The sequence below is a fragment of the Lates calcarifer genome, linkage group LG16_LG22 (assembly GCF_001640805.2).
Source record: "Lates calcarifer isolate ASB-BC8 linkage group LG16_LG22, TLL_Latcal_v3, whole genome shotgun sequence".
NCBI lineage: Eukaryota > Metazoa > Chordata > Actinopteri > Centropomidae > Lates > Lates calcarifer.
The window spans coordinates 11422141-11437615 of NC_066848.1; the positions used below are offsets into that span (position 1 = coordinate 11422141).

The window sequence follows — 15475 nt, forward strand, 5'->3', positions numbered from 1 at the left end:
AATGGCCTTCTGCCATGTCAGCTTGTATCCTGGCTACAGTAGCCCAAATCATGTGTTCGCTCCACATATTATCTGGAAATGTTGATGGCCCGAAGGTGGGTCTTTGTCATGGGCTTTTGTTCTTCTCAAAAAGGTTTTCTGTTTTCCATGCCAATCTGGGCATTAAGTTGGCAGCCCACACAATAGTGGGAGTTTGAGGAAAATGAGAGCTCCAAAACTGCTTTGCCTAATGCAGGCCTTATTTTCTACATAAAAGCAACAGGCTGGCCTTTTTCCAGTCTGATGTTTTTCTTTGTTCTACAAGGATATGTAGCATATTGTGCATTTTGTGTCCAGAACCCCTGAGCTGCATTAATGCTTGTGATATGTGTGGTGCAGCTACCTGAGTGGCGACTCTGCACTTTTGCCTGAAGCAGACACGGTTCAGTTTGGTACATGTCCACCAAACATCACCTCAGGAGTTGTTAAAACTTTGTGTCAGTCTTAAAAATTGTATGTAGCATTTACAATTGTATTTAAATTCCATGTTAATTCATATTGATTTACGTTTTACAATATTTTTTGTTAATTCTATAATAAAAGAGCAAATTACAACTGTACTGTGAGAGCAATCAGCAGGTGTCAATTATGCACATGCTACTTTATCTTACGGACACTAAACCTGTGCACATGCAAGACTGGATGTTGTCCAGTTGTGCCATAGAACTCTACACACCTCTTCTATTTTAGTGTTCGTTGTTGTGTTCGACTTCATTGGTCTCCTAATTCTGCACCTCTTAAAATTACTTAATGATGCTTTTCCTGTTATAGGTGTGCCTAAATCGGCAGTGCCAGAATGTCAGTGTCTTTGGTGTGCATGAGTGCTCTGGGAAGTGCAATGGACGTGGGGTGAGTGCAAAGCACCTTTTAGCTCAATATTTAGTGTTGAATTATGCACAGAAGCCTGCGAAACAGTAGTTACAAGCCTGCTGAGGATTTTGTATTTATCTGTTTAGTCGATTTTTGACCAGTTGAGCAAAATTAAGTCCATCTTACTGCCCTGTAATTGCACACAATAGCAGAGCAACAGTGTGTTTACAGTGCAGCCTGTGAGTTATGGCAGCTCCTCCTATTAGGTACAATCAATCTTCATTGTCCCACTGAGGTTAAATCAATCCAGTTTAACAACATCATTTATGGTCATCTTAGGTGTTGTCCATCATCTTTTGACTATATAGAGAGAGAAGACACAGTGCAGCACTGCAGGTGGAGACCACAATTGTAGTTCTGTTGCAGCATAAAAGTAACACTTCCTGCCAAAAAAATGCTCAGTCTTTCCCTCTTATTAATAATTCAGCAAGTGGTGCTTTTATGTTCTATTTATTTTGTTGTTTAGTTCAGCGATTCAAACACTCAAGGGCTAAATTAGTTTGCAGTACCCAGTTTGCAGTACCCTCTGATCTTCTCTGTCAGTTATAGCTATTGATGGCGTAGAGATTATCTACAAGGAGAAATCAAAGCTGTGATCCTAAAGGTGTGTATTCTTTAAACTTGTTCTTTCTCCCACGCAACTGACCAAACAAACCTGAACCAAATCAACAATAACAAAATAACAAATAAAGTTGTAGCTGCCGGTAGACTGGCTCACTGCAACAAAAATAATCATATAAAAAATGACTCTGCAGGAGAATATGAGTTACAAAGAAGTGGTTTCCCATTAAGAGTGTGGACCTGAGCTGCATCTTCTCTCCTGTGGAAATATTTTCCAAATCAGTTTGTTTGACATCGCACATGGGGCCAGAAGAATTTGCTTAACTTACTGTGGGAATTAATATTATTTTATCTGGGCATGTATCTACTGTATTCAGGTTCATTGGTATCTACATTTGTTGCTGATTAAGTTTGTGTTGCTTTAGCTTTCCTGTACCCTTTTACCCATTTCAGCTAGCTCAAACTGTGATACGTGAGCTTTTCTGGTGTGTCAAATATATTGGCATAAGAAGCTGGTTGTGCAGTCAATATAACATTCACTGATTGACTGTGGTTGCTGTTTCAAATATATGAGGTGTCTTTAGATATATTAAATTATTTCTTCCTTAGTTAGCAGTTAGGAGCTCAACAGGATTTTAAAGAATTAGGTGCCTTTCACATTTTGTGTATCTTGAGCATTAACTCTACAAAAGAGATGAGAAAGATAATGTTACCCTTTCCCTCTGATGAAATTAACAGATTGTGTTTGCGCCAGTGTTTGTCCATATTGCATTATAGAAATATTTCCCTTTGTGTGCACATAAAACTCCCCCCCCAAATCATAACTCCCTCTGAGCCCCCAAGTGCCTCTTAACCCCGTCACCCAGTGTGAAGTATCCATGGCCTGGAGGCAGGGAAGGCACTTGACCGTGTGTCTGTGCTAAATGTAAATTCCCCCACAGCTGCGCAACTCCCTCTGCAACCACCCCACCCTCCCCTCTCCATCCTCCCACCGACTGACAGCTGGACCACGTTACCTCGCCAGGGAATCCTCCTGGATCAAACTTCTGCACTGGAAACCTGAGGCTTTTACGGGGATGGACTCTCCCATGCACATGTTTTATCTATTATAACACACACTTGTGTGCACGCACACAAATGCAGAACCAGTGTCCTTATTCTATTGAAAGTCACTCAGACTAACTGAGCAGGAGTGGTTTATTTACAAAAAATAAACCATTTCAATTCTCACTTTTATTTGGGGTGTAGACCCTTTGTAGAGGGCAATGCATCATTTATACCTGGAGTTTAAGCTGGTAGGAATACAAATGCTTTTTGATCGTGTTTGATGTAGAAGAAGGGAAGTATCAATGTAGCATGTAATTAACAGTAAAACTAACTTGTTTGCAGGTGTGCAACAACAAGAAGAACTGCCACTGTGAAGCACACTGGGCCCCTCCGTTCTGTGAGAAAGGTGGCTTCGGTGGGAGCGTTGACAGCGGGCCAATGAGACTAGCAGGTAGTGTGGATGGTCTAATTTCTATCCTCTCTCATCTAGGCAGAGAGACAACAGCAGTATCTCAGAAATAAGCAACAACACAGAGCTGCACCAGCTGCACCTTGTACATCTCTTTCTTGCGGAGTCAGTACTGGATTAATGTGTGGTTTGGACCGGACTATAACTTTCCTAGAAAAACACAACTCCCCTTCCACCCAGCAATACATTAAAATGCAGAGTCTGTAGTTTTAAAGGAAGAAGAAAATTCGTTTAAGTCCGTAGAGTAAAGAGCAGAAATGAAGCAGAGAAATGTGAATCTCATACTGTGCTGCTGACCGTGGCCCTAGCTGTAACGGTCTTTGCGTCATGTCCTGTCATCGTTCTGTGCTGTAGATGTCCGTGTGTGTGTATTAATGTGCGTGTTGTCATATATGGCATCAGCTGACAGTGTGGTCATCACTGTGGCAATCCTGGTTACCCTGGTCAGCCTCCTGGTAGCCACCGTAATCATCTTTCTGAAGAGGAAGACTCTGCTGCGACTCCTCTTCACCAATAAGAAGAGCACCTTGGAGAAGCTCAGGTGACGTGTCTCCTCATGAAACATAAGAGAAGCAGTGAGGTTTGCTTTCAGCACAGTCTTGTTAGGATGCTCAGACTATAGCAAGAAAAAAATCCCATGAGAAATTTCAGTTACTGGATTAACATCACAAGTTAAGTTCTTTTTTCTGCTCTCTTGTTTTAAAGTGAAATTGTTGCATCATTTTAAAGGTGTAACTCATGAAGTTCATGCCAGTGTATAATTTTTACAGACACAAGTTTATAGATACTTTTTATCAGTTTTTAGCTTGGTTGCACCTGAGTTGCTGTACATTAATTGGCAAGTAAAATAAATCCCTCTTTTTGTAAGGAAAACATTTATGTTGCTACGTTGCTAAACTAGTTTAAGTGCAAAGATTTCTCAACAGCTAAATGTGCAGCTTATCTTGAAATTGTAATATATGATCCAAATGGAATTAAAAGCACCAGAATTTAATAAATTAGTAACATATTATTTTACAGATACTTGATATCCTAATATTTTCTCATAATTTCCAGGAAGTTTCCTTGAAAGAACTCTGTAATCTGACATTAATGCCACAGGAAAATGGAGACTGTACAGTTTCAGCTGATCAACTCTGAATTGCTAGTGTAGATTTTTAATCAGTGCACAGCATATAATTTAGCACGTTTGGAAAATAAATAGTCCAATAACAAAAAATAATGAATCAGGATTTACTGTTGTTTAAATTGATTTGCTCCTCAAGGAAATGTATGTTTTCTCTATAATTGGTACCAAATGACAGAGTTCCTTCTGTGGAAATCGTTAAGAAATTAAACTTGTAGAGTAAATCTTAACCAAAACAATTTGCTGGGACCTGTTCTCACTTCCTCCCCCACTCAAAATGATTTTAACAAATGGTCAAATTAGTATTTCTGAGGCCAAGAATAAACTTTGATACTTAAACCATATAAATTACTGTATTTATCTGAAACTGTTCATGTTTATATAAATGAGCAAAACAGGCCTTTACTTTCAATTATAAACAGCTTAGAAGATAACACTTATGATGTTTAACAAAAATTCAGGACTGTGTTGCTATGGTTTGCTCACATTTGATTGACAGTAGCCTCAAATCTTGCTAAATTCTGATTGGTGCGTAGAAATACTTGATGTCACCTGTTTCCCCATGTCAGAGTAGTGAGAAAGCAATGACAAAGACATAGATACATACAAGAAAAGAAAGAGTTACAAAAGAGAGAAGAAAATTGTGTGTACACGTAGAACCATGTCACTCACAACAAGAACCTGATTGAGAAAATAGTTTCTCTGGGTCTTTAAGTTCTTTTCTTGTGCTTGCAGATCTGTGGAGGCCAACAGGCCAACCAGCCCCATCAGGACTCAGTCCATGTACAGGCCCACACCACAGCGTAAACCTCCACCCAAACCCTCCGGAGCCAGCATTTACAAGGTGAGTCCCTCTCTACAATCTGTCTGTTACTGCATCTGTCAAGCAACTTGGCATACACCCATAAGATACGCATACATTATACTGTACATTTGCATATGTATGCTGTATGCATACTATATACATTTGATTTGATGTCTATTGTAATAATATTTCCACTAACCTGCAGCCAAGCCTTGGTTTAGAGTTGTCATGCTTCCAAGCTTGTCGACAAAGCGAGATGACTACAAGCGGTGATTGATTCAGCCTCACTATATCTCTCTCCAAGATGAAATATTAATTACGGAGCTTTTGTTGACAGGATGCAGAGAAACTTTAATTGAGAGATAGCAGCATTAAATGAGACTCAGGATGTTGTTATTCGAGCCTGTTTAATATTTGTTTGTGATGGAAAGATTTTTTTATGAGGAGGGAGCAGAGTAGATTGATTCATACAGAGGAAGAGAATAGGTTTTGATTTGTTTGTTGGAAATGATAAGCACAGAGGGAGATTACCTATCATTTGCATGTCCATGACGAACTAAAGGCAAAGGCATTTATATGCATGAGCGTGTGTATGTGGATCTGGATTGTGTTTGAACTGGTCTGTATCTGCAGCAACTGTGTATAGAAGCGCAGCAGTCTATCCAGTTTATCTTTAGCAGTGCACCATCCACCAGAATGGTTGCTTCAGCCTGTGGTCATTCTGGTGCCCAGATGTCAGTTTGGTGTGTGTGTGCGTTGTCCAGCAGCCAAATCCTTTCTGGCCATTTTAGGTGTTATTAGTTTGTTCTGGAGCGGAGGGGTAACAGCTGGTCAGGACATGTGGTCAGACTTTTGGCTTTTACATTTTCAGAACGTCATATCTAATAATGTTGCTTTCCAGTTTTACGACTGACTCTGACATCAGCTGTTTCACACTAAGCACAGCTTTATGACTGAGGTGGAATTTTACTTTGTACACCTGCACTACACCTCAAAAGCCACGACTAACAATCATTTTAATGATCATTTTATGTATTTATTATTGTATTGCTTTATCTATCTAGAAAATAGTGAAATTCATTTCATAATTTCCCACAGCCTTTATGGCTGATCAAAAAGGATTTAAAGCAATATAAAAGAACAGCAACAGAACAGTAAAAAAAAAAAATGCATTTGAGAAGCCTGAACCAGCAAATATTTGTCAATTTTGACAAATCTGTTAAAGTAAATTTTAGGGGGTATAATATTATCTTGGGTAGTGAGAGCAGAAGACAAGAGTGTTTAAACAGTCACTGAAGACATTTTGGCACGTCACAGTGGGAAAGCTCAGGTTTGAATAATAAAATTAAACATTCCATTTAGCTGCCACACTTTACTGCTTCAGTTTTGTCTTTATTGTCTTGCTGGGACACTTGAGTAGAACACAGCCATCATTAACGCTTTTAGTGACACTGGCTGTTTTCCTGCAATGACAAGTCAAACCATCAGCTGTGAAAAACACCTGCAAGCGTTGCCATAACAGATACCTGATGGAATTACCAAACTAACTTCCTCTCATCCTCCTTTCCAGCCATCTCTCCTGAGCGCCGAGCCTCTCCTCCCTCCGCACAACTTCCACTCCCACAGCCTGCGCAGACTGCCCATCTACCAGCCCCTGCACATCAGCCAGCCCATGCCGGTGTCTCTGAGCGTGGGCCAGCCCACCCTGCCCCCTCTTCCGGCCAACCACAGGGTCCTGCCTGCCCACACGCCCCTGTCACCACCACGAGTGCCACCTTTTCTCAGTCTGCCTCGCCAGCAGCCGTCGTACAGAGTAGACCAGGTTTGTTTGCAGAAATGTTGATGAATGTTTGCATGTTGACTCAAGAATTCATAAATTCTACAAAGAAAAGAAATTGTCTTGTAATAGTTTAAAGTGGCAATTTATTTTCATAGACCACAGCTTTAATGGACCATGTGTATGGCATAGCCCATTAATATTTTAACGTACATTACTCCTGCTATTTTCTAAACCATACCATAGGTTCCTACTGCAGTATATAAAGTATGAAAATGAACCTGCTGAGACTTGAAACTTGCTCTAAATAGGTCACAGTGAACGTTTTGGTCGCTTCTTTGTATGTCAGTTACATTCTCATTTGGCTCGCTGGATCGTAATGAATCCTTGGTGGTGCGTTTAAGGGCAAACTGACATCAGACATGTGAGTCAGCTGCCAAAAAAGGCATCATGGGCTAGGATGTAAACAAAACAATTTCACCGTTCTGGAGCATTCAGTCGTATTACAAGGTCCTCCTCAGCAGATGAAGTTTGCCCAGTGATTGAATTGTAGATGTTTACATTTCCATTTTTCTGGTGAGCACTTTAATGACTTCTCCTCCGAGTTGCCTTCAACCACAACTACATTTTCAAGGTTGAGGTAATATGTTGTCAGGAAATCGCACCCAAAAATGGGCGTTGTAACATAAAGTGGATTTACTAATTTCTCAGACATCCCAGATTCCTTGGACATACAGATGAAGTGTTTTAAAAGTAGACCCTGCTCACGCTGCATTGCCGCTTGACAGTACATGTAAGTTTAACAATAAATAAAGCAGAGGTGCCCACTGTGATGGATTACTTCTGTCAAACTAATTTTATGTCTTTGATTTTCATACTGAACCATACTGAAATTAACAGAAACCACTGAGATGGAATAAAAGGTAGGAAATCAATCTGAAAACCTAGGCACTCTTTAAAAATGTTCTGCAGTAATGTAGAATATATGCAAATTGTAGTTAATGGTCTAAAACTTGCACAGCCACCTGTATGGTCATTTTTAAAGGTTGTAGCAAAGTGTTGGATACCAGAACTCGCTGCATTTCTGCACTGCGGTCGGCTTGCTTGCCCACATATCGACAGCAAAATTCAATCCCCCCCCCCACCCCACCCACCGTGACCCAACTCCTGAGTAAGGCGCCGCTTTCTGCTGAGCCAGCAGTATTGGATGCAGTGGAGATAGTAAATCCATCTGTCTGCTCTGGTGCTGGATCCAAATCCTGATCCGTTCATGTACCAGCACAGCAAGGAAGACTTGTCGGCTCTCTGTGAGCTTGGGAAATTGGCAGATGTGAGCTGCATTTTAAAAAAAGAAGAAGATGAAGACATCAGCTTTGTGATGTGACACTTTGTCTCTGTTGGATAAAGAGTAGAACATAATCCCAGATGTGAAGCCAGAGCATGAAGGACTTAGAGGGATGGGTGTAGAGATCCAGTTTTTATACCTCCAACATTAATCATTTTGTGCAAAGTAACGAAGTATGTTTACTCAACTGCTGTACTTAAGTGAAGTTCAAGTACCTTTATACCTCGACTTCACAACCTCTTGGAAGCAAATATCAAAGGCTACTTTTCACTTCACTGCATGTAATTTACAGCTACAGTTACATGTAACTTTTCAAATTAATATTTAACATAAAAAATATATAATGAGCTTATAAAATACAATAAATTGTTAAGGATTAAACCAGAGGTTCCCAACGGTTTTAGCGGGGAAGCCCTTACAAGAAAATGATGTCTAGTTCTTGTCACATTTCAGATGTCTATGAGAGACATTACTGCTTTAAAAATCTTAGATTCTTCCTTTGAAATAAGTGATTTGAAGGTAAGTGTGGTAAAAAATTTTCAGTACCTCCCAAAAGGCAGAGATTAGAGAGAAAGTCCCAAAAAAAGTAGCAGAGCTTTGTTTTTTGTTTTTTTCCTTTCCCAGTAATCATGTCATGACCTCTCCAATTTATCTGGTGGCCCATTGGAGGGGTGCGACCCCTAGGTCATGACCCACTGCACTGCAGCAGTAAAATGCTTCTTACACGCAGATGAATTAACAATCTATAGTACTTTTATTTAAGTAGGATTTTAAATGCAGGACCTTTACTTTTAATAGAGTACTTTACATTGCTGTATTGCCACTTAAGTAAATGGCCTGAGTACTTGTTCCACTGAGCTGCAGGAACAACTGGCACGATATCCAGTTTCGGATGGTTTTCTGGTGTCCAGCATATCACCCATGATTGTTCTGAACATGTGCCAACTAAAGATGCACTTTAGCTGAAAGGCCACTGTTTGCTTTATAAATAGGCTGCTCACTGGCCTGCCAAAACAATGAAATCCTGCTACCTGCTAATATCTACTAGCTCATTTCGCTGTAATGAAACAGATGGAGCAAGCAGAGACGCCGCATGTAGGTCAGAAACAGAAGAGAGGAATCTGTTGAGATTTAATAACAGGCCAGCAAGGACGTACAGGACATCAATCCTTGAAGAGAAAGTGTATTACAAGCTTATTGTAATACTTGACACAACCTCCCCTGCTGTCTGTGCCAATATGTCTTGTTTTAAAAGACTTTTTCCACAGGCTGTCTTGTGCCTCCGTGCCGACAGCACCCCATTAATGTCGCAGGCTTTCCAGGAGAATAAAGCCTATCCTGCATTTATTACAATGAGGCAGTGTATGAAAAGCAAACAGTAAGGGAGCTGAGAATTTTTACAAACAGAGGCGCTTGTTATTATCTTGTTCGGCTGAAGGAAAAACACATATCAGATACCTGTAGAGTCAAATAAATGTGAGGCAAATAAGCTCTAACCCCCGTTCAGGTGCACTGCAAAAGCAGACTGCAGCATCACGCCGCTGAGGAGTAAAAGTCATGCCTTTCCAAAATGTCATCTTTTCAGGAACTTAGAAAAATAGCTTTGTTTTTGGCCAGACGACCACGCATTTTTCAGTTCCTCCGGTGGGTTTTGAAAGGTGCTTGTAAGCCCAAGGGCTCATAGATCTTTCTCAAGCCACAGAGGACAGTGCAATCCTTCATTTTGAATTAAGACATGTGAACACCACCAAGACTCCAGTTACAGTGCAAGGTTTTCTGCCAAGAGCGGCATTAGAATGCACATGGGCCCTGGATTACTCTAGCATTTGAGTGGATGCATCTGTCCATTTACATCTTTGTTTTCCATCTCCTTTGAAAAACAGCCTGATTTTGTGTGTTTCTGGAGAAGAGAGTTATTCTTTGCTGAAACTAAACAGCCCATAACTTACGCATGTAGGAGTTTGTCAGGAGTGGATGTCTGCTTAAAGATCACAGTGGGTGGTAGCAGTCTATGTGCAAGTCTGTGAAACACTCTTAGTTTCAATTAATATTCACACAGATTCCTCTGATGGGAACCCAAGAGTCCCCTACTGTGTATGTTTTATTACCTCCCAAAAAATTCTCAACAAGTAAGAACAGTATCCACATGGAACTGCAGTGCAGATTTTAACTAAAACAAACCTGCTGTGCTGTTAACAGAGCTCAATCTGATAAATGCCACATAACGTTTCAACCTCTGCGGGGTATCTTGTGTTTTTAACTGCATGTGAAGAGCTCTGGGCTGTTGGATTCAGAGTTTTGTAAAAAAGAGCTTTTTCTCTGTAAAGACTGACATGAATTTACTGATTACCAGCAGGCATATGATATACTATGGTGTGACTTGTCATCCTTCAGATAAGGATGAAATGTGTTATGTCTCAAGGTATTGCTTAATTTGTGACATCACTGGCTGTAGTTGAAACAATAAGTCGATTAAGTCAATCACAAAAAATTAACAGGCAACTATTTTGATGATCAGTTAAATGTGTAAGTTGTTTTTTTTTAAGCTAAAGTGTCACAAATTCACATTCTGGCTGCTCAGATTTGAATATTTTTCAGTTTTCTTTGTATTCTATATTACATATCCTTGGTTTTGGTCTGTTGTTCAGCAGATTATTAATGGATAGCTAAACTAATTGTTAGTCGAAGCCATCATTTTATATTTTCCTCACTTACAAAACAAAACACTAACCTAGATGACTTGACCAAAAGTATGTGAACACATGAATGAGGCAGGTGGACACCCAAACAGTGCAGCCATATATGAGCGCTGATCATGCTATATCTGAAATCTGCCTGCGCTGCATTTTCTCCCACTCCACCACCAGAGCATCACTGCTGTTGGGTGATGTGACCCGGCTGGTTCCAAGTCATCCCAAAGGTGGTGGATGAGGTTTTGGTCCGGGCCCTGTGCCAAGTCAGTCAACCTCTCCCACATCTAACTCTGACAAGCATCTTCTCTGTTGACCTTGCATCCCTGCAGATATCACTGTTTGCTGTAGCAATGAGATTTTCCTTAATTGGAACCAAGTGGCCCAAATCATGAAAAACAGCTCTAGGTCTTATAAGTATGCATTCAGGGGTGTCTGCATACTTTTGGCGAAGACGTATGAAAAGCACATTTGTACTGTTATGTGATTACAGCCAGTCTTTTTAGAGGTTATTTGATTGCTCGGGCAATCCTGTTAAAAATCATCTTCATGCATACGTTGCTGTGTTAGTGTCCTCTGGGTCACGCAGCACTGAACGCTCACATGTTCATAACTCTGTATGTTGATGTGACAAACTGAGTCACGTCTTGGTTGCATTCATGAATGTTTTAAACCTTCTACCTCTCAAAGTCTTATCCATGCATGATGTGGAAAACTTCCTCTGTGTGTGTTTGTGTATGTGTGTGTAATTCTTGTCCATGTATTCCTCTGAATGTGTGGTGTGGTGTGGTCAGGGTGGGTGCATATGCTGCGTTTGTGCATGTGTGTCGGCCAGACTCCCTGGTAGCAGATATTTATCACTGCCTCGCCTCCTTGCTGATAGATTAGTAACACATGATGGCACCTCGTTCAGATAACCTTCTGCACTCACACAGCACCGCCACAGACATGGTGGAGTCGAGGAGGAGGTGGCTTAGGATTCATCTCATGTTAGCTGTGGGAATTCAGAGAGGATGCTGATAACACAGTGCCCTCTAGTGAAATGTGTCTGCTTTCGTCTCCTGATTGCTTCTCTACAACTATTCCATATTTAAATTAAAGGGAGATAGAAGGTGATATGTTATATTATTCAGTTTCCATACATGTGACTCAAGATAAGAGTAATGTGATTCATGGTGTTTTTTTTGTTTTGTTTTGTTTTTAAATTAAGGTCAGGTAGCAAGTATTGAGTATATTAACCTAAAGGACTGAATTTTACTTCTTCCTCTTCTGCAGGACTTTGAGAAACCCAGTCCACCCCAGAAACCCCTCCCTGCAGACCCACTGGGGAGGAGCTCTCGGCTAGGTCACAGCGCCAAAGCAGCAGGGGTCCACATCCCCGGAACTGGACCCCTCCCTATTCCTATTCCCACTGTGCCCAGGCCTCCACCCACCATCCCTTTACCCAGCAGGTGAGTGCATCGTATTCCGTCTTCATGTACGTTTTTTAAACCGGAAATCCACAACACTGCTGACGTCATCTGCCTGTCAGCAATGGCTTTTTGTCATTCGTACACTGATCAGTGTTTTGCTTATGTTTCAGGCCTGCGCCAGTGCTGCCCTACAGACCACCAAAGACTCCTAAGGACTGCTGAGCTCTTGACATCATGGGCGAGTAGACCTCCTACCAAACAGACGGAGACTTTCTTGATTTGCACTAATTACTGAGACTCTGCAAGACCTTTCGGACAGTTTGAAACGTCGCAGAGTTTCTAGTGAAAGGGGGCTAACATCACCTCGGTGCTACGCCTCTAAAAGGTGCTTTGTTGTCCTTGCTCAGGTACCAATGAACTATTTATCTATTTAACTATTTAACTTCAGTATCACCAGTTTGTGCACAGAGCCACTCTGAAGAGTGACTTTCCCACATGGAAAAGTTTAGAAAAGAAAGAAACATGGTGTCATTTAGGATATTTCTTTTGCATTCTTTGGTGATTTTTATACTTTTTTTCTCAAATGAAATGCTGAAATATAAAATGTTTTTTATAACCAGTGAAGTTGCTTGAATAATAGATGCGCAGAAAGTTTGTTTAAATAAGGATAAAGGGAAACTGAAAACAACTCAGCAAGTTGTTAGTGTAGCTTGTGGCCCATAGAGCAATGTTATTTATTCAGTTTTTCATTTTTTTATGATGTATTCAACACTGAATACATCTTTTATATCCATGCCGCTACGGTGCTAAAAAAAAAAAAAAAAAAAGATATTAATCAAACTTTTTTCTCTCTCTTAAACACAATGGAAAAACACAGCAGTTTCAACAGTTTTCTAGATGCATCATCTAAAAGCTGGAATGAAATGGTTGAACTCATGTTAAAGCCTCGGACTACATTTTTATTGCAGGATCAATCCGATCAGCTCATTTTACAGTCTCACAGCCAGTCTCCTTTACTTCCTTATAAGTTCACTCTGGCAGTAAAGTACCAACAGGAAAAGCTCTTTTCACACATTTTACACCGGCTCTGACACAGTGCTCACGGCATGTGTTGGACGCTCGACTTGTTCTCCTGATAACTGGCAGACGGTGCACAGTCTCAACAGATTTGACGGACTGATTGTGTTCCAGAGAATTACACCAACACCAAACAATCCCGCATTAACTCCGGTGTTTGTATGTTTAACATTTACGCTCACTTTGTCCTCGGGCTGTGCGAGCCAAGTTAGATGACTTCAACGCTGTGAGCTTTCCAAGCTCCTCCCCAACCGTGTCCAACAAGATGTTTTACCGTATCTGTCCCGTCTTTTCTTTTTCCTCTTGCCTTCATAACATTCCATTTGGATTTTGTATGGCTTCGTTATTCTTGAACTCTTGATTATTCATGCATTCACAGCATCCATCATTAGATCCAGAGCTTGCCATTGCACTTTGAGTTAGGCACTTTCCTTGATGTTATTTGTTGTTGACTTGCTGTTATACAAAGAGGGGTTCAACGGTTTAAAAACTTTACAGTGCAGTTCTTTTCCCTGTGTCAGTGTTCACTTTGGATAATGCATTTTGTATTTGCAGTGTATCCACTTGCAGTGCTTGTCCTCTCACCACTGCAGAATGATTGAAGTTGGTAAAGCCCTGCATACCCGCGTTGCATTTGTGTACATAAGTGTACAAGTAATGCTCTCTCTTGTGTTCACACGTGTTCAACAGTCAGAGTAACCACTCTCTGTTGGGAAATATTTGTTAGTGCTGTGTCAATTATTAGTCGTTAAATGTTTATGCCATTTGTAAATCCTAAATGTACTGTGTTTATTTGCATAACTGTAACATGTTTAAAAGCCATTGTAAAGTGTAAATATTATATGTCAGTAATCATTTCTTTTTATGTTCTTTTTTTTTTTCTACAAGCACAGTGATAGAACAGCTTTGATGCCGTTCCCCATTTACACTAGGTGGTCAAAACATGATTTTGAAGACTTTAACCCATAACTTGTAGGGCAGAGACAAATGTTTCAGGATAACATTTAAACTGAGAGATTTCATTGATGAAATCAGAGCCAAATAAAACTTCCTTTATGACTGTTTTCAGCAAGTTGTTTTAATTTCATCCTCACTTTGCCCAGCTCTAGAGAAACTTGTAAAAACTAAGCGGGTTAAAGAGCTAAATAAGGGCTCATAAGGATAAAACTTTTCATCATTTGGTAACATGAATAATTAACTGATGTTGTTTGTTTTTTAGCCTCTGAGGGGATGATTGTGCCTTAAACTCAGAATGCAAGATGCATAACAAAGCTACCAAAAAGTCAGCATGACAAACTCTGACTCTGATCATTTGGAATATATGAACTTGTAACACAGTCCTTCTGCATGACAACAACTAGCAACAAAACAACATTTATGGAGGCAAATGAGATGCAGCAAAAATAAATCTAAGTTCCTTCACTCATCCTTTCTTCTGTGTGTGTGTCAAGGAAAACCACTTCAGTGACTTAGTGTATGAAAGAGTCCTACCAATCTGTTACCTCATTCATTACACTGAAAGTCTCCTCTGCCTGAACAGCCTGTCCTGGTTGTTCAACACTGCCACCTGTCAACCAACACTAGTCATTACAAAACGTCCCCCTCCAGTTTTATCTTATGTTGCTTCAAGGCTTCGCCCTCAAACCACAGGGTGAAGCTGTCCTTGAATCCTTGCTAAATACAAGCTATCTTGGTACACTACTGGGAATTACCCCGACCTCTAAACAGTCTGTAGACTGAGCTAAAGTACGTGGTCAAACTAACTAAATAAATAATAATAACTAAGTAAATAATAGTCTGGGTTTTAAAGGTAAGCAATGGAATGAAAGTTGTTAGCCTTTATTTTGTCAATGTATTCATTTATTTGTTTTAGGGAAAGTTTAGAACTGGATGTAAAGCAGTAAAGTATGGTATCATAATAATTAATGGGGACTGTTGTACTGGGTAGCTTGTTTACTAAGTAAAAGTTCAAATACCACAGTGTAAAAATACTCTAGGAAAAGTTAAAGTTCTGTATTTGAAGGGGCTTTTAAATGGTACAAGTCTTCATTTTCTGGCTCAATCATTGTTTTTTGGATTTAGGCATCAATTATTTCAGTTTGTCAACCACTGAGATAATTAATTTCTTAATTACTACATTAAACCACAGTTGATAAACGAATGCATTTTACACTATGTGCAGCTTGTGGCCTTTGCGTGTGAGCCAGTTCTCATTGTAAACACCAGGCCCCTCTGAGTCCCTGCCCATGTATCTTTG

The 15475-nt window shown here is 40.2% G+C and overlaps 1 protein-coding gene across 2 annotated transcripts in view; it reads left to right on the forward strand.

The window, feature by feature from the left end:
- The window catches only part of adam12b (ADAM metallopeptidase domain 12b), a 73529-nt gene extending 59247 nt beyond the window's left edge, over positions 1-14282 (forward strand). The window contains exons 17-23 of one of the 2 annotated variants that reach the window (XM_018696914.2): positions 811-888; positions 2860-2968; positions 3341-3527; positions 4848-4956; positions 6488-6739; positions 12005-12180; positions 12312-14282. In XM_018696914.2, the coding sequence (XP_018552430.1) occupies positions 811-888; positions 2860-2968; positions 3341-3527; positions 4848-4956; positions 6488-6739; positions 12005-12180; positions 12312-12363 (963 nt within the window). In that variant the 3' untranslated portion in view covers positions 12364-14282. The remainder of the gene's footprint in view (positions 1-810; positions 889-2859; positions 2969-3340; positions 3528-4847; positions 4957-6487; positions 6740-12004; positions 12181-12311) is intronic. The other variant, XM_018696915.2, reaches the window with a different exon arrangement.
- Positions 14283-15475: the final 1193 nt, after the last annotated feature.